At 52.6% G+C, this 23,393-nt stretch overlaps 1 protein-coding gene across 2 annotated transcripts in view; it reads left to right on the top strand.

The window, feature by feature from the left end:
* Myo7a (myosin VIIA) overlaps window positions 1-16,415 on the top strand; it is a 68,424-nt gene extending 52,009 nt beyond the window's left edge. The window contains exons 32-49 of one of the 2 annotated variants that reach the window (XM_012515042.2): window positions 658-828; window positions 3,612-3,729; window positions 4,294-4,420; window positions 4,944-5,227; window positions 5,906-6,096; window positions 6,555-6,679; window positions 7,062-7,219; window positions 7,940-8,093; window positions 8,890-9,045; window positions 9,382-9,487; window positions 10,165-10,278; window positions 11,569-11,656; window positions 11,828-11,934; window positions 12,663-12,848; window positions 13,232-13,348; window positions 14,249-14,332; window positions 15,168-15,287; window positions 15,811-16,415. In XM_012515042.2, the coding sequence (XP_012370496.2) occupies window positions 658-828; window positions 3,612-3,729; window positions 4,294-4,420; window positions 4,944-5,227; window positions 5,906-6,096; window positions 6,555-6,679; window positions 7,062-7,219; window positions 7,940-8,093; window positions 8,890-9,045; window positions 9,382-9,487; window positions 10,165-10,278; window positions 11,569-11,656; window positions 11,828-11,934; window positions 12,663-12,848; window positions 13,232-13,348; window positions 14,249-14,332; window positions 15,168-15,287; window positions 15,811-15,900 (2,496 nt within the window). In that variant the 3' untranslated portion in view covers window positions 15,901-16,415. The remainder of the gene's footprint in view (window positions 1-657; window positions 829-3,611; window positions 3,730-4,293; window positions 4,421-4,943; window positions 5,228-5,905; window positions 6,097-6,554; window positions 6,680-7,061; window positions 7,220-7,939; window positions 8,094-8,889; window positions 9,046-9,381; window positions 9,488-10,164; window positions 10,279-11,568; window positions 11,657-11,827; window positions 11,935-12,662; window positions 12,849-13,231; window positions 13,349-14,248; window positions 14,333-15,167; window positions 15,288-15,810) is intronic. The other variant, XM_012515043.2, reaches the window with a different exon arrangement.
* Window positions 16,416-23,393: the final 6,978 nt, after the last annotated feature.

Below are 23,393 nucleotides of genomic sequence, written 5' to 3' on the forward strand. Positions count from 1 at the left end.
ATTCCTCATAGGGGTTGTGAGGATGCGGTACTGGGGCAGGGGCAGGGGCAGGGGCTTTAAAGAACATCCTTGGGGACTTCCAGCCCCTTTCTGTACTGCCCCTGCTGCTGGAGTCCTGGGAGGGGGTCCCAGGTACGAGGCATCACTAGGTGTCACTCACCAGCCCAAGCAGAGAAAGGCCAGGGTCTAGCACCTGCCTGGCGCTCTGCAGTCTTGGCTGTCCCCCAGATGCACAGCCCTGATGGCGAAGATGGTGATGGGGAATCAGCCCATCGCTGACCCTTCCCGGTGTTCCAAAGCCTCTCCTTCTTCAGAACAGGTGCACCGCCTTCTCTCATTTATTAGCCCAATTGCTGTCACACGGGGCTGAATGTTTGGTGGCTGGCCTCTTTGGGTCATTTCACCGGCCTCCGGTCAGAGTCCAGCTCTGCCAGTGCAGCAACAGCTGGACCCAGGAGAAGGCAGGAGAGTGGCCTTGCCCTTAGGAAGCTCACAGGTCCCCTGAGCATATGAGAAGCAATAAGAACACAGGGTCCCAAAGAGCAGGGTCCCAGACCTAAAGGAGGCAGGGCTGGGAAAGGGCCTGGGCTACCAATAGTCTAGAAGAATGTCCCAAAGGGGAATGGGCCACCAGTGTGACTACATCTCCTCCCCTAGGAAGATGACCTGGCCGAGCTGGCCTCCCAGCAGTATTTTGTGGACTATGGCTCAGAAATGATCCTGGAGCGCCTCCTGAACCTTGTGCCCACCTACATCCCTGACCGCGAGATCACACCCCTGAAGACGCTTGAGAAGTGGGCCCAGTTGGCCATTGCTGCCCACAAGAAGGTAGGAAGACCAGGAGAGGGCTTGGAGGAGGGTCAAGACCCAGGCCATCAAGGTCATGGTTCCCTCGGCAGATGTTTGTCTGAGGAGCTTCTGGGGCTAGGACCTCCTGCCTCCCAGCTCTTTCTCTACCTGAATGTCAGTTACTGGTGTGTTCTCTTTTGCTGGGCTGGGTACCAGGGATGCAAAGCAGACTCAGACCCAGTCCTGCAATTCCTGCAGAAGCCCGAGGCTGTGGGTAGTGGGGCGATGCCCCCCTGGCTTTGTACCAGCTGCTTACAGAGCTGTTTGCCAAGAACAACTGTGCAGGAGTGGAGGGAGGAGGTGTCTAGGAAATGTCCCTTCATTTGCCTGAAGGACCCCAACCACTTGCCTGCTCAGCCACTCTAGACACAGTCTCCTACACCCCTTACTCAGCAGTGGAGCAGCAGTTCCTTCCTCAGCTAAGGAACCTGCCCGAGGGGGAGAGGGGCATCCAGGTGGGGAAGGGCTGGGACCCTGGCTGTGGCAGCAGGGCCACCTCCAGTGCCCCCAGATGCACAGTACTGATCTGTGCACATCTGCTGTGCAGGGTCCCGGGGCACCCCTGCCCCTCGCCCAGCCAGCTCATTCCTCTCCCTCACCAGAGCCCCCTTCGCTCCCTAGTTATCTCCCTCCAAGCCCACTTGCTTGCTCAGAGCGTGTCCAGCACCAGCATCTCTACCCTTGCGTGACCCTCCCCCCGCATCCCTCTCTCTGTCTTTGTTCTTTGTCTGTCTCTGTCTGTCGGTTTGTTTGTTTCGCCCCTGCCTCTCTCCCATTTTTTGTCTGACCACCCCCTGAAGCCTTTTACTCTGCTGTGGTCTCCATCTTCAGCCTCCACCTCTGTGTGTGTGTCCTTGGGGTTTGTGAAGTCAGCTTTCTCCTTGCTGGGACACAGTACCAGACACACACACAACCTAAAGGAAAATGGTTTAATCTGCCTTGTGCTGTAAGGGGAGCCAGTCCATGGTCAGCTGGCTCCAAGGTGGCAGCATCATGGCAGAAAACTAATCCATTCTTGGGGGTCAAGAAGCAGAACGGGGGAGCAACACCAGAGAGGAGGGGCAGAGGGAACAGACACAGATGCCCAAGGCCACACCTGCACAACCCCCCAGACGCCCACCAGGTGGAGGCCAGAGCCAGTCCAGCTGACGCTCTGCCCTACCTTCGTGAACATGACCTGTGGCATGTACAAGACGCACGTGACCTATACTGGGTGTGCACTGTTGTTCCCATGTTCACTTTATTCTGGAGACACAGTCATGAATGGGACAGAAACTACTTCTGTCATTTTGGAACCACAGCTGAGCTGTCTCTCCTCTGGACCGCAGCTCCCTGGTGTGTGTGTGTGTGTGTTGGGGGCGCTGCCTTAGTAAGGCACTACAGCACAAGAGCACATCTCAGGTCTGGGCCTGCGAGTCCAAGATCAGGCTGGTCTCTCCTTCGGCCCTCTCCTTGCTTGCTGATAGCTGTCCATCCCTGCTCCCATGTGGTCTTTCTTTTGTGCTCACCAATATCTGTGTCCGGGTTTCCTCCATTGCCGCCTCCTCCACCTCTTCTTTCTCCTTCTTTGCTAGGTATTGAACCCAGGGTCTTGCACATGCTAGGCTAGCATTCTACCACTAAGCTACATCCCAGCTCTTTGAATCTTTTTGAGACAATCTGAGTTTCCCAGCCCAGCCTCAAACTCGTGGTCTTCCTGTCTCAGTCTCCTGAATAGCGTGGATTACAGCATACTCCCAAATTCCCTCTTCTAAGTACACTAGGCTTACTGGATTAGGACCCCAACCTAAGGAGCCTTAACTTTACCTCTTGGAGATCTTTTGTTCAAACACGGTTCCTGAGGAGATAGGACTTCAATGGATGAATTTGAGGTGGGGCCCAGTGCAATAGAAAACATTTTATGCTGAAATCATTTCAAACCTACAGAGAAGTTGCATGTTCAAAAACTTAGAACTGTGGTGCGCACCTCACCTGGATTCTCACTGTTAGCACATCTATGTGTGGTTTTCTCTTTGCATACACAGGTATTCTTTCCTCACACATCTAAGCTTAGGTTGGCAAGCTGGTGAGCACATTCTCAAGCCCTGCGCCCCAAACGCCGGCTGTTCCTGGCGTGGCACTGTCTCGGCTCTCCAAGGCGCACACAGCGCCTCTCATCTGCCTGTGTGCACATGCCATCTGGGCCACACGCTCCTCTAATCCCACCCATGCCACTCCAACCTCATAGAGTCCTTGCGGAGAGTACTTCAGAGAATCGAAACTCTAGCTGGGAGCATAGTGGTGCCCCTTACTGCTCCCCTTAGCTCCAGGATCCAGTCCCTCCTCTGAACTGATGTCTGACTCCTGGATTCACCAGGGCCTTTCTGCAGGAACCCACTCCTGCAGTTGTAGTCATCAGCGGTGCTGGGTCCAGCTTCTCTGTGCCACCCCTCCCCCCACAGTGCCCCACCCTTATCTCTTCTGCAGTGGTGCAAATCTCCGCTGGATCCTGGGCCCTGACTGGGCTCCTTGGCTTTCCTGTTGCTGCTGACCTGGGAGCTCCTGGGGGTGCGGGTGGCCCCTTTGTTTTCTCCAGCTCATGCCTCGGCACCTACATGGGTACAGAGCCTCGCACAGGCTCACTGATGTTGACTGGGTGGGGTGCGAGGTAGCAAGGCCGTGGTGTATAGCAGGGGCTGTAGCTCTGGCCAGCCCTGGCTCTAAGTGGGGACCTCTGGTTTCTAGAGCTTGTACATTATCCTTTGTCCCTCTCTCCTCTCCAGGGGATTTATGCACAAAGGAGAACGGATGCCCAGAAGGTCAAAGAAGATGTAGTCAATTATGCCCGCTTCAAGTGGCCCTTGCTCTTCTCCAGGTTTTATGAAGCCTACAAATTCTCAGGTGCTCCTAGCCTCGTGTCCTCCAGCCCCCATCCCGTGGGCCCCAGGGTTGAGGGTCACAGGCTGGTGGTGACTCCAGGGCATACACTGAATTGAACTCGATAAAAAAAGGAATGGTGAGAGCACCTACTAAAGGGAGGGCAGCTCAGGGCGGAGCAGGCAGCTCTGCTGAAGCTGAGGTGGGTGTGGCTTACACCAACACACATGAGCTGTCAGTACGGGCTGTTGTTACTGAGCATTTGCTCTGTCGCCAGACACCAGGCCAGAGGGAACCCTGGGGCTCTGTTCCCCAACCCTCCCATATCCCACATGGAGACAAGGCAGGGACTGGTCCAGGGCTGCACAGAGACCAATGGCGGGGATGGGGGCCACCCAGAGCTCCTTGATTAGCCCTTTCTTCCCATTGCCCCAGGGTTGTGGACTGCAGGGCAGCCTTGCTCTCTGTGCCTCAGTTTCTTTATGATAACCTGGAAGCCACTATACTCTCCTTGCTTGGCTTGGGATTGGGAGAGGGTGGGCCCCAGAGAAAGGGGTGTCCCTCTCAGAGTTTCTATCATTGTCCCAGGTCCCAGCCTCCCTAAGAATGATGTCATTGTGGCTGTCAACTGGACAGGCGTCTACTTTGTGGATGAGCAGGAGCAAGTGCTTCTGGAGTTGTCCTTCCCAGAGATCATGGCTGTGTCCAGCAGCAGGTAGGAGGGGGAACAGGCAGGCAAATGGGGGAGTGAGGTGCAGGGTGCAGCTGCGAGTCACGATGCAGACACCCTGGGCTGCATGCAGGACAGCTCTCTGTAGACAGACAAGTGCAGCATATGGGCCGAGGGCAGTGAGCCCATATCTGCCCTGAGCTAGCAGGAATATCTCCGGGCATGTCTGCTGGGGCCCGGCTGTCCAGCTCTGACCTGGCACACGGTGTGCAGTGGTGACAGCGAGTGCTCTGTACAGTGAGCCAGCAGCTACTGAGCAGGCCAGTTTAGAACAGGGCCAGTGTCACGAGGGCTTCCTGGAGGAAGTGGCATCTAGGCTGAGACCAAAGGGTGAGCGGGACCCAGAGAGGAACAGGCATGTGGCCAGTGTGGGCTGCTCAGTGGCTGTGTCCCTGTGGTGCTGAGGTGTGTCTGGCCTGGCCATGTGTCACCGGTTGGGCCAGGCCGTGCTGAGGGGCCTCATCTGCCATGGCTGGGCTGCTCACTTGGCTGGCCTTGGTCTCCTCAGGGAGTGCCGTGTCTTGCTCTCGCTGGGCTGCTCTGACTGGGACTGTGCTGAGACTCCCTCCGGCCGGGCAGGACTGACCCCGGCCGGGCCCTGTTCTCCATGTTGGTCCTGCAGGGGAGCAAAACTGACAGCCCCCAGCTTCACACTGGCCACCATGAAGGGCGACGAGTACACCTTCACATCCAGCAATGCTGAGGACATCCGTGACCTGGTGGTCACTTTCCTGGAGGGACTCCGGAAGAGGTCTAAGTATGTGGTGGCCCTCCAGGACAACCCTAACCCTGGTGAGTGGTGGCAGGGGCGTTAGGCACCATGGGCTTTGGCTTTGGCTAGTACTGGGGCTGTTAGTGTCTTGTCACCTGCCCCCCCAGACACGGGCAAGGCAGCATGACTCTGCATTCCCTCTCTCTGTCCCTCATACCTATCTCCTCCACGTTCTCAAATCAGACCAGGGTTCTTCCTCAGTATTTTCCTGAACTCTCTGCCTTCAAATGACAGCAACATAGGGATCACCCTGACTGAGCATGTTTTGAGCCACCTAGGCCCAATCAGAGTGTGAGGAGAGAGGTGGAGCAGGGAGCAAGGAAGCCCAGAGGCTGAGGCAGGAAATGGACAGGGCACATGCAGAACAGAGAGCTGGGATGTCCAGGAAGGGCTGCTTGGTCTGAGAGGAATGGTCTGAGGGAGGGGATGAAGCATAAGGTGAGGAAGAGGAGTCAGGGAGACCAACTCACCACAGGCTTGGAGCTTAGGTTTTCTTCTGAGGGCCACGGGGAGCCACAGAAGGTGGTTTAGGGTCATGACAGGGTGGAGGTGGGATGATAGAGAAGCAGACCCAAGGCAAACAGCTTTGGCTCTTCAGGAGCATAGTGCTTTATAGATCATGAACCCAAATAAAGATGTTGCAACTCAGCCTTTCTCTCTCTCTGCCTCCCATGGCCCTGTTCCTCTCTGCTTTGAAGCTGGTGAGGATTCGGGCTTCCTCAGCTTCGCCAAGGGAGACCTTATCATCCTGGACCATGACACCGGCGAGCAGGTCATGAACTCAGGCTGGGCCAATGGCATCAATGAGAGGAACAAGCAGCGTGGGGACTTCCCCACAGACTGCGTATACGTCATGCCCACTGTCACCATGCCACCACGGGAGATAGTGGTATGTGGCCTGGTGAGGTCGGGGTGGGAGGCTCCTCTTCGGTCCTCTTCTAGCTGTAAGATGGAGTGAGGCACTGTAATAGAGGAATGATCTGCAGCTTCTGTAAAGACATTCCAGGAGGCCACAGGGGACTCCTGCCTTGTAGTGGGGACCTAGGGATGACGTCAGAGGAGGAACTGTGAAGAAGAAGGGGAGAGAGGAGTGTGGCCTGGTGGAAGGGCATCCTTGACCTGGTGGAGAGGGGAGGGGCACAGCAGGAGGGTGAGCCCGGCTCTTCTGGGGAGCCCAGAGCCCTGCACAATGAGGCAGCAGAGGCTGTGAGTCCTAGGGAGGAAAGGAGCTCCCAGGATTAGTGGAGCCATGGGGTCCAGCCCAGGGAACTGATCCTCCCTACCCCCAGGCTGGAAGGCATCGAGCTTTATGTGCTGACTACAGTGGCCCCATCTCTGGGCTTCTAGGCTCTGGTCACCATGACCCCCGATCAGAGGCAGGATGTCATCCGCCTCCTGCAGCTGCATACAGTGGAGCCTGAGGTGCGCAGCAAGCCCTACACACTGGAGGAATTTTCTTACGACTACTTCAGGTGATGGCTGGAGGAGTGGTGATGGTGGCAGCAGCAGCCCCCACCTGTGAGAATGGCCTGGGCAGAGCAGCAGGGGGCAGTTTCTGTCCAACCAGCTGGCCCTTCTGTCAGTCTTGTCTCTCCCTGAGATAGTGACTGGCCTGCCCAGGAGGTCCTGGAGACACCTGATGTTCACCTGTGTGGCTGCACCCTCAGTCCTGCTGGAGACATGGGCAGGAGAATGGGCATCTGTGGCCAGTGCGCCCGGGGTGGGGTAGGCAATGGCTCTCTGCAGGAAGTGGCACCTGCATCCCCGGTGGCAAGGTGGGGCAGGTGTCTCACCTCTTGCAGGTCTTCTTGCCCCACCCCCTGCCCCTATGCTGACTGTCCTTGTCCATGGCAGACCCCCGCCCAAGCACACACTGAGCCGTGTCATGGTGTCCAAGGCCCGAGGCAAGGACCGGCTGTGGAGCCACACACGGGAACCGCTCAAGCAAGCGCTGCTCAAGAAGATTCTGGGCAGTGAGGAGCTGTCACAGGAGGCCTGCATGGCCTTCATTGATATCCACACCGGCAGTGGGTGGGAGGGGCAGGGCAGGGGACAGCAGGGCACCCCAAGGCCACAGGATTCTTGTCTTCTCAGGAGACCATGTATGCAAGGGGGTGCCTTCCCCACTGCCTCCTGTAACCCTGCCATTTGGTTGGCAAATAAGAAATGTTCCCTGTGCTGGGCTAGTTGTAGAGCTAGAGCGGTGACCAGAGCTGCCCCTGGCCTTGGGGCCAACATGCTGACCAGAAACTGGGCTGTGAGGGCCCTGGACAGCACTAAGAGCTGGCCCAGCCTGAGGTGCCCAGGAGGACTTCCTGGTGGAAGCAGCATCTGATCTGAGACCTGGAAGCTGGCTAGAACTTAGCCAGGCAGAGGGAGATGAGTGGGGCGTGGTCACACAGAGGAGAGGCTGTGGCGCAGAGGCAGGGCTGCCTCAAGGCACAAAGTGACTCAGCACCTTTGTGGGCAGAGGTGGGTCAGGGAAGGGCTCCTGGGCCCTGTGAGGAGGCTTAGGTTGTGTCCCCAGGCCGGGAGGGTCTGCCCTGCCCTGTGAGGACCTGGGCTTGGGCCTGTGAGGAGGTGGCGGTGTGTGTGTGTGTGTGTGTGTGTGTGTGTGTCTGTGTGTGTGTGTCTGTGTGTGTGTGTGTGTTTGTGACCGAGTGGCCTGAGGCCTCTTGCCGCCCATCCCCCAAGCCCACATTAGGCCTCACAGGCTCCTTGACGCCTCTTACCTGTGCTGAAGTACATGGGCGACTACCCCTCCAAGAGGGCACGCTCCGTCAGTGAGCTCACTGACCAGATCTTTGAGGGGGCCCTGAAGGCTGAGCCCCTGAAGGACGAGGCCTATGTGCAGATCCTGAAGCAGCTAACAGACAACCACATCAGGTATGAGGTGCAGGTTGCAGCCTCTGGGGCAGTGGGGGCTGCACTGACCTCCTTGGCTTGAGACTGGGACCACCTGCCAGCATCCATGGCAGGCTCCACCCAAGGTCACAGCCCAGTCCCTCCCACTGCCACTCCTGACCCCTGCTGGAGCTTCCTCTGCGCAGCCCTGCAGCCCTGGGGCCTCTGGGACGGCTGCGCTGTGGGAAGTTCTTGCTGGAAATCCTCTTGGGTTGGATCTTTGGGACCTAGAAGATCTCCCCCTTCATGGGGCAGCTTGAGGCGGGAATCCCTGCTCCACCCTTTCTCTTCCGCCTCAAGCTTGTCCTTCTCTTTATCTCCACCTTGTGTACACATCCACCCTGGATCCACGCATCGGCTCTGTTCACACTGGCAAGCGTTTGTGCACACTGCTCTTGGTCATGACCTTTTACCCCTTCCTATGCACATCTAAGTTTGCTTCATCTTCAAAGCCAGGCCAAAGCCACCTCTTGCTAGATGCCTTCCTTGCCCAAGGAGCCCAGGCAGTGCCTGAGGGACCCCAGGGGGGTTAGCTCGTGAGCTCTCCTGGGATCTTCCCAACGGAGTGCTGAGAACTGAATTTCCAGGCTGGTGGGAATGCCTGTCTGTCTCCACGTGGACTTATGGGGATAGCATGTGGACTGGCCTGGGTGGGGACCACACTCTGCAGAGCCCTAATTGGACCTGCCTGTCACAGGGCCCACACATGCAGTCCATGCTGTGCTCAGGTCAGGTGAGGAGCCCAGGGCCCCGGATTCTGACAGTGCTGCTCCTGCAGGTACAGCGAGGAGCGGGGCTGGGAGCTGCTCTGGCTGTGCACTGGCCTTTTCCCCCCAAGCAACATCTTGCTGCCTCATGTGCAGCGCTTTCTGCAGTCCCGCAAGCATTGCCCACTGGCCATCGACTGCCTGCAGCGGCTCCAGAAAGCCCTGAGGTAAAGTTGCCACCCTAAGCATGTGGGTCAAGCTCTTTGGCAATGACAGTATGGCCACATAGCCACAGGAGCCTGTCCCTGAGCCCCTCGTGTATGGGAGGCACACACAGTGCACCCTGGGCCACCTCTAGGCTTTCTCCACAGCCCTCTACTGAGGTGCTGAATCCGCTCTCCCAGATCAGGTCCACGGGGCTCTGCGGGTGAAGTGCTGACCCACTGCAGAAGGGAGCATGGCCAGCACATGGGTTTGTACATCTCTGGTTTTTTCTCTCCCTGGTCCTCGTGGTTCCATGAACCCATCTCCTCCCACCCCATCCTCTCCTGCCCCATTTTCAGAAATGGGTCCCGGAAGTACCCTCCACACCTGGTAGAGGTGGAGGCTATCCAGCACAAAACCACTCAGATTTTCCACAAGGTCTACTTCCCAGATGACACCGATGAGGTGAGGGGCCCTGGCTCCCAGAGTGGGGTGCCCTTGGCAGACCCACAGGGTGGCCCTGACACATCACCTGCCAGCCACACTGTTGCCTCACCTTCCTGCCCCTTGCTCCAGTCAAGAGCACAGAGGCCTCAGTTGCCTGAGCCCACTTTCCTGCATGCAGGACCCTGCCCCCTTTGTCCCTCTACCCACTGTGGTCAGGGTCCTTTCTACCTTGGTCCTATCTTCCAGAGGTTGAGTTGTCCTGCTGTCTTCTCCTCCCAGCATCACCAGACTCTCAGGTCCTTCATCTGTCTGCACAGCTTCTCCCCTCCCTCTGTGGAACTTGCCTTTCTTCTTCCTCAGGCCTCTGTCCTCATCATTGCATTTCTGACTGCCTTGGCCTTTGCCATCACTCATATTTGTGCGGCCGGGTGCAGAACTGGGAGGTCAAGGCCAAGTCTAAGTTCTGCTCAAAAAGTGAAGGACAATGAGATCTGAGGGGACTGAGGCAGGAGTTGGTTTTCCCTTTCTTGGAACTGCTATGCTCATCTCTGGAGCTGGGGAGAAGCCCCTTGGGAGGGAGGGTGTGTTGAAGCAGAGAGACCTGTGTTGGGAGGTCCAGGTGTTGGGGAGTTCTAGGCAGAGAGGCAGGGAGGGGAGGGCCAGGCCTGCAGGAGCCAAGTGAGCCCCGTCCCCAGGCCTTTGAGGTGGAGTCCAGCACCAAGGCCAAGGACTTCTGCCAGAACATAGCCGCCCGGCTGCTTCTCAAGTCTTCCGAGGGCTTCAGCCTCTTCGTCAAAATTGCAGACAAGGTGGGTCCCTGGTTGGCTTCCCGTTAGCTGCTTGCCAGCTATTGGGAGTTTTTCTGGGCCTTTTGGGAGGGCAGACACGGTGGCATTGGACATGCCCCTGTGCCCACCTCCTGACACCCCATCTGTTCCCCTTAAAGCGAGGGCCACGCCTCAATCTGCCTCCTGAGGCCTTGTACACAGGCTCACGCTCTTAGGGAGCCGTGTGCCCAGGAACCGCACATTCTGAATGTACCAGGATCCTGTCATGTGAGATTGAAAAACATGGCGAATGCTTAAATTCAAGTTTTATGACAGCAAGAGACCCAGGGCCTCCCTTGCAGCAAACTTGTTCCATTCTTTCCTGCCACTTTCGGAAGCCCTTGTGGAAGTCCTCTTTCTCGGGTGCTCATTTGCACTCTTGTGGCTGCCCTGATGTCTTGAATCAGTTCCGAGCGTTTGCTTTTGTGGTCATTCTCACTTTGAGGAAGGCCAGGAGCCGCACGGTGCCAGGTCAGGTGGATGTGGTGGCTGAGGACGCGCTGTGACGTGCGCGAGAGCCTGCTTCTGGCTGGACGGTGCGCAGCAGCAGTAGCCGCTGTATTTTTGGACACTCACACAAGAGGACTGCCAGGAATGCTTCAGAAAGTGCAACAAAGAGATAGATAAGTGTGTCTCATGCAAGGAAGAGTATTTTGAGGGTGACTAATGGCCATGTGCTTTCACTGTAATAAACTTTAAAAATTAAACACATGCCATATTTTTTGATCAGCCCTTCTACTCTGGAAATTCACTCTCATTGGTTCCTCAGCTGCCAAGCTGGGGCCACTTAACCTTAGAAATGAGCCTCAAAGGGCAGTGTGACCTTTCTCCCTGCATAGACCGCAGACCTAGGGCCCAGAGAGCTAAGTAGCTAATCCGGGACCGCACGCACAGACTCAGACCCAGGTGCATCTGCCTCAATGTAGCGCCCACCGCCTCTGTCCCTGGCAGCCTCACCTGTGGAGCTGTGAAGGCGCGGCCCAAGGGAAAGCTCCCCGATCCTGTGCAGCAGGAGTAGATGCATCCTCTGGTTGTGCATGGTGATTCTGTGTACATCCAGTTCACTACTGTCCCTGTGCCAGGACCCAAAGGTGACCCCAGTGAGGCCCTGTGCCCAGGAAAGGTCAAAGTCTGATATTTGGAAAGATGTGATGTATGGAAACCCCTTCAAGTTGGGAGAGTTCTTTCTGAGAAGGGACCACTTGGCTGGAAATGTCAGAAAAGCCGGAATTGTTGAACTAAAAGGGATGCACTGCAATGACATATCCACAGGTTATCAGCGTCCCTGAGAATGACTTCTTCTTTGACTTCGTTCGACACCTGACAGACTGGATAAAGAAAGCACGGCCCATCAAGGACGGTAATGAGGCTGGGTGCTGGGGTCCCCTGAAGCCCAGAGAGGGCAGGTACTGACTTAGGGCCTTGCTGCCGGGCCCACTTGTGTGGGACCCAAGCAAAGACCTCGTCAGGGAGAGCACTGGATGCCCTCTATGCCGGGACTTTCTGGGTGACCAGCTGCCCTGTACCATAGGAATCGTGCCCTCGCTCACCTACCAGGTGTTCTTCATGAAGAAATTGTGGACCACGACAGTGCCAGGCAAGGACCCGATGGCTGATTCCATCTTCCACTATTACCAGGTGAGCTTCCCAGAGCTTTGTGCCTGCTATTTCCACATGCTACAGTTTTGCTCTACTGTGTGAAAGCAGAGCCCAGCTGTGACCCATAAATGGGGACAAGGAGGATGAATGAGTAGATGGAAAGGTGGATGGACAGCAGCTAACACAGGCTCTGACCAGCAGTGTGTCCTCAGGCCGGCCTCAGTTTCTCTGCATTTACAGTAGTATCTAAGATGGTCCTATGACTTCAGGGAGCCTGTGTGCCATGGTGGCACTTTGCTTTGGTGTGCTCCCCTCCTCAGATGCTGTTTCTGGGTCTAGGTTGGGGGTGGGGAGGGCTGGCACTGCTGATGAAGCTGGTCTTCCCAAGGGGACATGGAGGAGGAGGCAGACTGACGGGCCCAGGGAGGACAGAACTCAGAGAGCAGAGATGTGGAGCCACCCCAATTCCACTAGCTGCTGCATGGAGTTTCTTCATCTGTGGAATGTGGCTGCCCACCTTCCTGGACTGTTAAGCGGGGAGATGGACAATGTTCTGATGTGGCCACACTGAAACGATAGCGTGTGCCAACTGTGCAGGCACATTGCCACCACCCTATCCTGCACCATTGCCCTGGAGGGCACAGGGTCATCTGAGGCTAGAAAGGTGATGGCAGGGGTAAGGCAGGAGTTCCCAGTCTTGGGGACTAAGGGAGGAGCCTGCTGCCTCTGGGTCCCTCTACGCCTGTGACCTCGTGTGTCTTTGGCAGGAGTTGCCTAAGTACCTCCGAGGCTATCACAAGTGCACACGAGAGGAGGTCCTGCAGCTGGGCGCGCTGATCTACAGGGTCAAATTTGAGGAGGACAAATCCTACTTCCCCAGTATCCCTAAGCTGCTAAGGGAGCTGGTACCTCAGGACCTCATCCGACAGATTTCACCTGATGACTGGAAGCGGGTGAGCATGGGGGAGGCAATCAGAACAGGTCTGTGGGCACACCAGGAGTGCAGTGGCATGTGCTGGCTACCGACTGGGGGCTGCTGGTTGTGGCTCCTATGCATGCCTCTCTGCTTTCATCTGCCTTATTCTCTACTCCTTTGTGCAAAGGGTTAGGTGACACTGATAGGAATTTGCCTTGGTTACGAGGGCGACTTGATACCAGTGGCCTGTGTTCCCAGGGGAGGGAAAAAAGTCCACTAACTAGGATGCAGTGGGAGCCCCATGGCCCTCCAGGACTGCCTGTCCTGTGTCTGGCCCTGGCAGTGCAGACAGGAAGTGGGCAGGAATGGTGGGAGGAGGAGGGCTGGGAGTGCTCCGTCCTGACCCGCCTCCTTGTGCAGTCGATTGTTGCCTACTTCAACAAGCACGCAGGAAAGTCCAAGGAGGAGGCCAAGCTGGCCTTCCTGAAGCTCATCTTCAAGTGGCCCACGTTCGGCTCCGCCTTCTTTGAGGTTAAGGTATGCCATCGGGGGTCTTCAATGAGGAGGACAGAGGGTTGATAAGGCACAGAAACTCTTCCCTGGGACTGAGGCAAACATGATGGCCCTGGGCAACTGTCCTGTTGGGGAAGTACCCTTAGCCTTGCTCTAGCTCAGCGTCTCAGCTAAGGGCTCAGCCCTGGGGAGAAGGAAGCAGAGGATCAGCCTGCAGGAGAGGCAGACATGCAGGTGAGCCAGAGCAATGGAAGGCGCCAGTGGAGGCCTTCACAAAGGTAAGAAAGTTTGAGGAGAGGGCCAGGGCAGGGTGCCTGGAGCACGTGACACTTGAGCTCTCCAGGGAGGTCCCAGGGAGTGCTCCTGCAAGGGGCCTGCATTGTAGGAGAAGGCCTAGAGGGCCTGCAGGGGTCAAGCGTGTCTGGGTATAGGAGTGAGATGACAGACTGTGGTGAGGGGCAGGGTGGCCAGTCGGTGTTGGGGCTGGGTGTCCTCCTGCAGGTCCTCTGAACAGGCACAGTGGGGCTGGATGGCTGATCGAGCTGCCAGGTGGACAAAGCTGAGCCCCTGACCAGAACCAGAGTGTGAGGAGCCTGGCACGAGAGGCTGTGGGCGCGTGTGGCTGTGCAAGGAGCAGAGGAACGGACATAGCTGGAGGCAGGGGCAAAGCTCAGCAAGGGCACTTCACAGATGAGAGAAAGAACATAGCACATGTCCCTAGAGAAGTGAGGGAGCAGGGGAGGAACTGCTGCTGGACCTGCAGAGGAATGTGGGGTGGCACCGAGGACATGGCAGAGGTGGGAACCATGAGGTCCCGGCAGCCTGCACCCCAGTACCACGCAGACCACAGGCCTGGGGCTTCACTCCAGCCCCTGATGCTTTCTTTGGCCTCCATCTGATGGTTTTTCTATCTTTCCTTGCTAGCAAACTACAGAGCCAAACTTCCCTGAGATCCTCTTAATTGCCATCAACAAGTATGGGGTCAGCCTCATTGATCCCCGAACCAAGGTGAGCAGGGAAAGGGGGCGCTGGGCTGGGCTTCTCTGGTGCCCGAGAAACAGCCCTGCTGGTCTCTGCCCATACTCACCAGCCTTCTCCCTGCACCCTGAAAGCTTGTCCGGGACTGTCCTGCCTGCACCTTGCCCCTCTTGGCTTCACCAGCACTGCTCCCCTGGAGCCCTTGCCCAGTCTCCTGGAGCTAAATCCCATGAGCTCCTCCAGTGTTTGGCTTTTTAGCACCACTGGCTGCTGCAAGCTGCTTCCTCCTTCCAGAATATTCTCTGCCCTTGCTGAGCAGGATGGTAGTCTGTGTTGGGGTGGCTGCACATTTAAGGACTAGAGCAGTCCTGCCAAGAGGCCCAAAGAGCACAATCCTGCCTTGTCTGCAGAAGGGGACAAGCACTAATGACCAGAATATTCTCCTGGCTTCATGTGCTACATGGTTTTATTTTATTTTATTTTTCCTATTTCTCTTAATCATTTCTTTTCAGACATTTTTTCGGGTTTATGAACCAGCCCAGGTACACTGTGTTCCTTGAGGCTCTGTCTTGTCTTCTTGGTTCCTGCCTCAAACTCTCCCTGGCCATCTCCTCCAGGCCCACAGAGTCAGCTCTCTAAGGCCACACAAGTTTGCAATTTCCACTCAAAGTTCCCAGCCACCTCCTGCCCTCTCTTGGTTGTCTGTGTGGCTGGCCCAGAGTGAGCAGCTCTGTGCAGAGCCAGCCTCTCCCCATTGTGCTGATTTTCATCTGAGGGCCCGAGGTCTTCGTGAAGGACTGCCTGTCTGCTGGAGCTGGGCGGAGCAAGGCTTGCTCGGCAGCTTCGTGTCCCTCTGTTCTCCCAGGACATCCTGACCACTCACCCCTTCACCAAGATCTCGAACTGGAGCAGCGGCAACACCTACTTCCACATCACCATTGGGAACTTGGTGCGCGGGAGCAAGCTGCTCTGTGAGACGTCCCTGGTGAGAGCTCTTCCCTGTTGCCTGGCCCGGGGCCTTGCCCACCCTCCGGCCAATGAAACAAGCTGGAGCGCATGGTGTGGCCCCGGTGTCGGGGTCAAGGGTTAGGTCTGGACCAAAGCCAGGTCGGTGTGAGGCTTGGCTTAGGTCTGGGGAAGGGGAGCAGACTCCTCGTTCGACAGCTGTTGCGGTAGCCTGTGGCTGTAGCCCTTTGGCTCCTGAATTCAGCAGCCAAACCATTAGCAAAGAGACCTCCTGAACTGAGTTCAGACTTCTGAGGCAGAGTTCATCTGGAAGCCTTTACAGTCACTCCTAGAGGGAGGCATCCTAGGTTTGAGGGGCGGAAACTGGGAGCCTAATGTCAAACAGCCTAGCACCTAAGCCGGCTGCTGGCTGTGCAGAGAGGGGGACGTGGGCTGGATAGGGTCTGCCTCAGTCCTGGGTAAAGTGAGGTCGAATACCCGGGACCGAGCAGCTGGTCATGGCTCACTGTGTGTTCCAACATTTTCTCCCCCACTGCATCCAGGGGTACAAGATGGATGACCTCCTGACCTCCTACATTAGCCAGATGCTCACAGCCATGAGCAGACAGCGGGGCTCTAGGAGTGGCAAGTGACGGGAGGAGGCTGCGGCTCTGGCCTGCTTTCCAGGTGGCATGGGCTAAGATCCATCAGCTGACCCTGGAACCTGGGAAGACCTCTGGCATCCAGGCAGGAGGCTGTGCTGGCCTCTACCACTGACTGCGCCCTCTGGGCCACTGGCCTGTTTTCCACTGAAGTTGGAATGTCCTTCTGTGCATCTTTGGCAACCGGAGTGGCTCCCACCCTGGCTGGCTGTGGCCTTTGCAGTATAACCACCTGCACACCTGGACATGCAGACCAGCTCCACCCCTGCTATGACTTTCCCTGTACCATGGGGGCAGAGGAATTCAGGGGACAACCTGTCTCTTACTACTGGGCACTACCAAACCACTGTGCATTGAACAGGATCCTCTGAAATCCACGGGACTTGCTGCTTCTCTCAGGTCAAGCACTGTCAGCTGGGTGAGGAGGGCAGACCCCTTTTGTACATGGAGTTTGAGTTCTGGGTCCTTGCTCAAGTTGCCCTGTTCATCTCAGGACATAAAGCATGTGTTCCATCCTCTGGCCTACAGTGTCTTTGCTGAGGGAGGGAGTGTGGGGTCACACTAGGGACCTCCTTCCTGCTCGGTACCAACCCAGCCAAGCTGGTCTGAGGATGAGGGTTGGAGTGCTTGAGTCCAAAGTGTTCTTAACAGTGGCTCAAAGGGACCAGGGTGTGTTTTGGAGAATTCCATGTCAGTATGAGAGGTAGGGAATTCAGTATCATGGGTTGGGGATGTAGAGGGAGAATCAGCCTCTGGGTCTTAGCTAGGGTCCCTGGAGCCAGAGCGGCCCTTGTACTCTGCCAGAAACATCCTGGTTCATCAAGACATGTCCAAGAACACCAAGAACAACATTGCCTTGGCCAAACCCTGTGACCAGTGGAGGCCTGTGGAATGTTGCCTTGTGAATAGGAGGAGACAACCAAGTTTGGGGATAACGAGTAGGTCTGGGGGTATGGGCTTCAGATAGGGCAGGGTGGTTGGGTGGGGCCTCTTCTGGGCAGTGGCTAAGATGACCCGACTAGAGCAGTGGCAACGAGGAATCCCTTTGCAGTGGGAGTGTCTGTGGCCTGCCTGAAGGCCTCCTGCTGTGTCAGTAGAGCTGGGTCTCACATGCCTTTATGTACTCAGGTGTCTATGCCACCCAGACCTGTGTGGCTGCCCACCCTCCAGGAAGCACTGTTGCTGATTCCTCCAGCTCTGGGAAAGGAGAGGGAAGGGCTGGGGGTCCTAAACTAGACAGCATCCCTTTCTGGGATGCCAATGTGCCATCTCAAGAGACATCCTGCTCCAACAACCTGGGCCAGAAGGTTGTAGTGGCCTGCCCCCATGCCATTTGCAGACGCGGGGCCCATGAAGGAGTATAAACACCTCAAGATCACACAGGGGAACTCAACTCCTTGTTAACTCTGTGCACTCAGATGTTTGCTCTCAGCTCTAGTTTCCCCTCAAGGACAAAAGGTGTTTGTTGGGAGAGACCGTGTCCACTGTAGCTCTCACTGGAGTCAGCCAACGACAGTATTAGGAAATGTGTGTGTGATATAAGATCTTGGCTCCTTTTTCCTTTTCCACCTTAAGATGGTGTCACTGACACACCCAATACCTGCTCAGGTGACGGGAGACAGAAGTGCTCCATTTACACTCTGGCCTCCTCCGAGTTGCCTTTCTTACACGTTGATATTCACCAGCCACGTTTCTAAGCAGGGAATGCTATGAAAATGACAGGATGTGATAAGCCTGTGAACCCCAGAGAGCAACCAGGACTACACACTACTGCTGTCCCCTGGCCAAGTGCCTTAGTAGACATTCTTTATAGGCCAGAATGGTGCTGTGGAAAGCCTCACTGGTCCTTCCATATCCTTCCTTGACCACTGCCCACCATTCCCACTCTTAGGCACAGAGAAGAAGAAGAAGGAGGAGAATACAAAGCATAGCTAAATTTTCTCCAAAGACCTACAGGAGGAATGTATCCTGTTCAAAGACCTCAAGAGGATTCAGCCAGAGAGGGATCTCAGTGTTAGAAGGGGTCTATCTGCAGGACAGGACCTAGGATGGATTTATACTCCTTTTGGGGACACCAGTGGTATAAAATTCCCCTTGTAGAGCAATAGTGACTTCACATCCCTCTTGAGGGACACTGGTGGATTGCTGTTCTTTTTTGGCATGCCCTGGCAGAAGAATGCCCTCTTTTTTTGGGCACTGGTGTTTTGACACTCCCTTTGGAGGACACTGATTGTTTAATTGCATAATAAACTCCTTGGTGGGTGCTTGGAGTTTGATACTTCCAAGGGGACGCTTGGACACTGACATCTGCCTTTAGGGGAACAGATGATCTGATTTTCTTTTCGAGCTTTGTAGAGGAATGCTCCCTTTGGCAGGATCCCCATGGGTTAGGTCTTCTCTAAGGATGCTATGAAATGGAGGCAGTTGGGGTATCTGCGGGTCCTTTGGGTCAAGAGCTTTCCATGACCGTTTTTCTCTTCAAGTGCTGCTTCCCAAATGTCTGGGGGGCGTCCGAAAGACAAGCATAGATTCCTCAAGTGTCAACTTCCCCAAGTTTTGTTGTGATGCCGTGAACTCATAGTCGTTTCTTAAGTGTTAAAACTGCTTCCCCCCGACCCTTCTCATTCTAGGCTTCCAACCCCGGACTTTGTGCCAAGACATGGGTGGTTTTTCCTGTTCTGCACTGTGTGAGCTAGGGCTCACCAAGGAGGTGCTCAGAGGGTGGGACTCACACCAACTCCAGGACTATCCATTTCACACAAAGGGCTTCCAATAAATAGATAAACACTCCGCTAGAATGTGAGTCTAAGAGCAGGGCCTGTGACTTAGTTACTGCTAATGATCCAGGTGCCCAAAATATGTCTGTTGCCACTAGGTGCTCAATCAATACTTTGTTACTAATTTATGATGAAAAAAACTAGTATTGGAGAGGGCTGGTGAGATGGCTCAGTGGTCTAAAGCACCTACTTAGAACAAGCTTAGCAAAACACAGGGACCGCGGTTCAATCCCCCAGCACCACATGCCAGCCAGCCCCGCCCCCTGGTGGGCTGAGCTGGCCACACACACATAAATAAAAATAAATAAATTTTTAAAAAAAGTTAAAAAAAAAACAAACTAGTACTGGAGAGCAAAGGAATTCACACCTAACCTCCTGCTTAAGACAAACCCTAAAAGTAGTTAAAATACAATGAAAAACTTGCTAAAATCGTTTAGGGGTTAACAATATGGTAAGGAGTCAGGCCCAAATAAAAATGTGAGAATCCAAGGAAGTAAGCTCAGCTCTAACTAGATACTGCCCCTAAGAAGCTATGTTAGCTATAAAGACACAGATTAAAAATAGAAGGATGGAGAGCAAGTTGACACAGGCTTCTATTTCCATTTACAAAGGAGGCTGAGCAGGCTGATCATAAGTTCAAGGCCTGTCTGGGCAACTCAGCAAGACCCTGTTGCAAAATAAAAAACCAAGCTGGAACATAGCTGAATGATAAAGTACACATGTAGCATGCATGAAATCTTGGGGTCAGTCCCCAGCACTGAAAACAAACAAACAAACACACACACACACACACACACACACACACACACACACACACAAACATATATTGTATTGATACCAATAAAAGAAAGAGTTGCTATGGATACATACCAGGTAGATTTCAGAGTAATATTACCAGAAATAGCAAAGATCACTTCATTATTGATCTGGAATTCACAGAACACCCTGTCCAGTAATAGAATATATTGTTTTTAAGTATCTATGGAATGAGGCAGACAGGAAAATCACAAGTTCAAGCCAAGCTTGGACAACTTCGTGCAGCCCTGCCTTAAAATTGTAAAGAACACTAGTTAGTTAATTTAAAGGACTGGGGATATAGGTAATGTGAAGGCCCTGAATTCAATATCCAGTATTGAAGAAAAAAAAAAAAAAGGAAAATATATCAGACGAGATCATATCCTGGGCATAAAAATAGTCACAATAGCATAAAGGGAATTAGGTCATGCCGAGGATGTTCTGTGGCAATGTCAAATTAGAAACCAATAATAAAGATATCTGGGAAATTGGGGCTGGGGTATAGTTCAGTGGTCGAGTGTGGGCAAGGCCATGAACACCAACCCAGAGTCCTGCCCAACTCCAAGAAGATACCTAGACAGTTCCCTAATATGTGAAAACTAACATTTTAAAGTATGTATTCTTGGGGCTGGTGAGATGGCTCAGTGGTCTAAAGCACCTACTTAGAACAAGCTTAGCAAAGCGCAGGGACCGCGGTTCAATCCCCCAGCACCACATGCCAGCCAGCCCCGCCCCCTGGTGGGCTCAGCTGGCCATGCACACACACACACACACACACACACACACACACACACACAAATATAAAACAAACAAAAAAAGTATGTATTCTTACTTTTAATTAACCTAGTAATCATACTGTGACGTCTCAGTACATGAGTGCTGAGTGTAACGAGCAGATCAGGGTAACTGGAATGTCTGTCACTTCCAACGGATATAGTTTCTTCCAGTTGAAAAAGTTCAAAACCCTAATAGTTATCACCCGTGGCTGTTCCACTGCACTATACAACATTAGAAGCTTTCCTCCTATCTAACTGCACCAATTAACCATTCTTTTTCCGTTTCTTTCTCTTCCAGACACTTCCTGGCTCTGGTAGCCACTATTGTACTCTGTATTTCTTGGAGATCAACCTAACTTATAGACAGAAAGAAGACTACGTAGTGTTTGTCTTTCTGTACTTATTTCTTTTGACATAGTCTTTCCATTCCATCCACGTTGGTGCAAATTACAGAATTTCATTCTTTTTTTGGCTGAATAATATCCTATTTTCTTTATGCATTCATCTGTTGATGGCACTCAGGCTGATTCTGTAGGTTATCTATTATGAGTGGAGTGCTGCAATAGACATAGAAGGGCCGGGGAGATGGCTCAGTAGAACAAGCACTTGCCTGGCAAACGCAAGGGCCTGAGTTCAATTACTGGCTCTGAAAAAAAAAATGCAAGGTGCAATCTCTCACTTTGGCTGGGGAGATGGCTCCATGGAATAAGTACTTCCCTGGCAAGCCCAAGGGCCTGAGTTCAATCCCCAGTTCTGCCCCCCCCACACACAAAAAAAAAAAACAACGACGTGGAAGTGCCAACTTCATACAGTTCCGTCTCTAGTGTTTAAAGTGATCATCATCCTGTTTTCTGTATGACTGTGCTAATTTACATGTCTGCCGACCCTGTATGAGAATTTCCTTACCTGGTTTACATCCTCATCAGCATTCTTGTTTTTTCTTTTTGGAAACAGCCATTTAAGTAGGGTGAAATGCCATTTCCTTACGATTTTCATTTGTTTTTCTTGATGATCTGTGATGAACATGTTTTCAAATGCTTGTTGCTGTCCACGTCTGTAGCCTCTTTTGAGGAATGTCTATTCAGGTTATTCACCCACTTTTAATTGGAATATCTGTAATTTACTGAGTTCAGTTCCTTATATGTTCTGGAAATTTGTAACTTCTCAGATGAATAATATTCAAATTTATCTCCTATTCTGGAGGTTGTATCCTTGCTTCATTGTTTAGTTTGCTATACAAAAGCTTTGTAGTCAATATAAACCCACTTGTCAGTTTGTTTTGCAGTCAGATTTTTTTTTTTTCTGAAATCAATGTCCTGAAGCATTTCTCCATGTTTTCTTCTAGTTATCTTAGGCCTTTACGCTTTGATCAATCTTTTTTTCTGAAGGATTTTTTTTTCTCTGAATGCCTTCAGGGCAAGTTTGGCTGGCTTGAGTTGTGGGGATCAAACCTGAGCCTGACTGCTTTGTTCAAGCAGCCACTTAAAGAACTGAGCTAAGGGGCAGGCCCCCAACGCTTTGATCAATTTTGAGTTGATTTTTGTATATGGCAAAAGCTATTTAATTTCTTTCTTCAACCTATGAATATCCAGTTACCACAGTATCACTTATTGAAGAGACTTTCCTTCCTCCAATATATTTTCTTTCTTTCTTTCTTTCTTTCTTTCTTTCTTTCTTTCTTTCTTTCTTTTTCTTTCTTTCTTCGTAAAAAAGGATCAGTTGCCTGTAAACATGTGGGTTTATTTCTAGGTTCTTTATTGTATCCTATTGGTCTACTTGACTGCTTACACCAATACCATGCTGTTTGGGTTAATGTCACTTTGCAGTATGCTTTCAAGGCAGGTGTCATAATGTCTCCAGCTTTTTTTTTTTTCCAAAATTGACTTTTTTTTTTTTCTCCTTGAATGCCTTCAGGGCACTTTTGCATGGCTGGAGTGTTGTGGGGATCGAACTACAGCAAACTGAGGCTGCCAGCATTGTGGAAGCAGCCACTTAAAGAACTGAGCTAGGGCTGGGCCCCCCCCAAAATTGATTTAGATATGTGGATATTTTGTGCTTACATACAAATTTTAGGGGTGTTCTTTTGTTTTTTGTAAAGAGTGTCATTGGTATTTTAGTGAGGATTATACTGAATCTGTAGGTCAGTTGGGATAGCATGGACATTTTAATAATACTCTTTCAACCAATGAGTATGAGAGGCTGGGGAGATAGCTCAGCAGCATAAACACCCACCTAGCAAGTGCAAGGTCCTCAGTTTGATCCCTGGTACTGCGTGTTGTGCCAGCCAGGAACAGGAAGGCAGAGACAGGAGGATCACTATGAGTCTGAACTATGTTATGAGATCCTGTATCAAAAAAATAATCAATGAACATGGCCTATCTGCATTTCCTTGCTTGTGCCCTCTTCAGTTTTTAAAATCAGTGTTTTGTAATTTTCCTTGTAGAGATAATTCTCTTCCTTAATTTTTTCCCAAGATACTGATTTTGTTCCTCAGTGGTTCTGTGTATTTTTAAAAAGCTACTGATCTTGATTTTGTGTTTTGCAATTTTATTTAATTTGGTCATCAATTCTGTTTTAGAGGAGTCTCTAGGTTTTTCTGTATAAAGAATCATGTCATCTGCAAACAGGGATAATCTGATTTGCTTTCAATTTGGATTCCTTTTCTTTCTTTCTCTTGACTTGTAGTTGGCTGACTTCCAATCCTACTTGAATAAGACTGGTGAAAGTGGACATCCTTGTCTTCTTATTCCTGATCTTAGAGGAAGTGATTGTTTTTTGCCCCATTTACTATGATGCAAGCTGTGAGTTTGTCATCTGTAGCCCTTAGGTGTGTACCTAATCTTTGAGGGTTTTTTAAATGAAGGATATTGAATTTCATTGAATAACTTTCTGTGTCTGTTGGCATGATCACATGGTTTTTAATGCTTCATTCTGCTGATGTGATATTTTAACATGTATTGATTTGCATAAATTGAACCATCCTTGTATCCCTATGATTAGTTCCATGTGATTCGTCGAATCTTCTTAAATTCAATTGGCTACTTTTATGGTATGTATCAGAGTGGAGACTAGTGGATATTGAACTGAAGCATGCACACTGAGCTACATCTCCAGCTACTTTTTAATTTTTATTTTG

Source organism: Octodon degus, unplaced genomic scaffold, assembly GCF_000260255.1.
Source record: "Octodon degus isolate 3935 unplaced genomic scaffold, OctDeg1.0 scaffold00049, whole genome shotgun sequence".
Lineage (NCBI taxonomy): Eukaryota > Metazoa > Chordata > Mammalia > Rodentia > Octodontidae > Octodon > Octodon degus.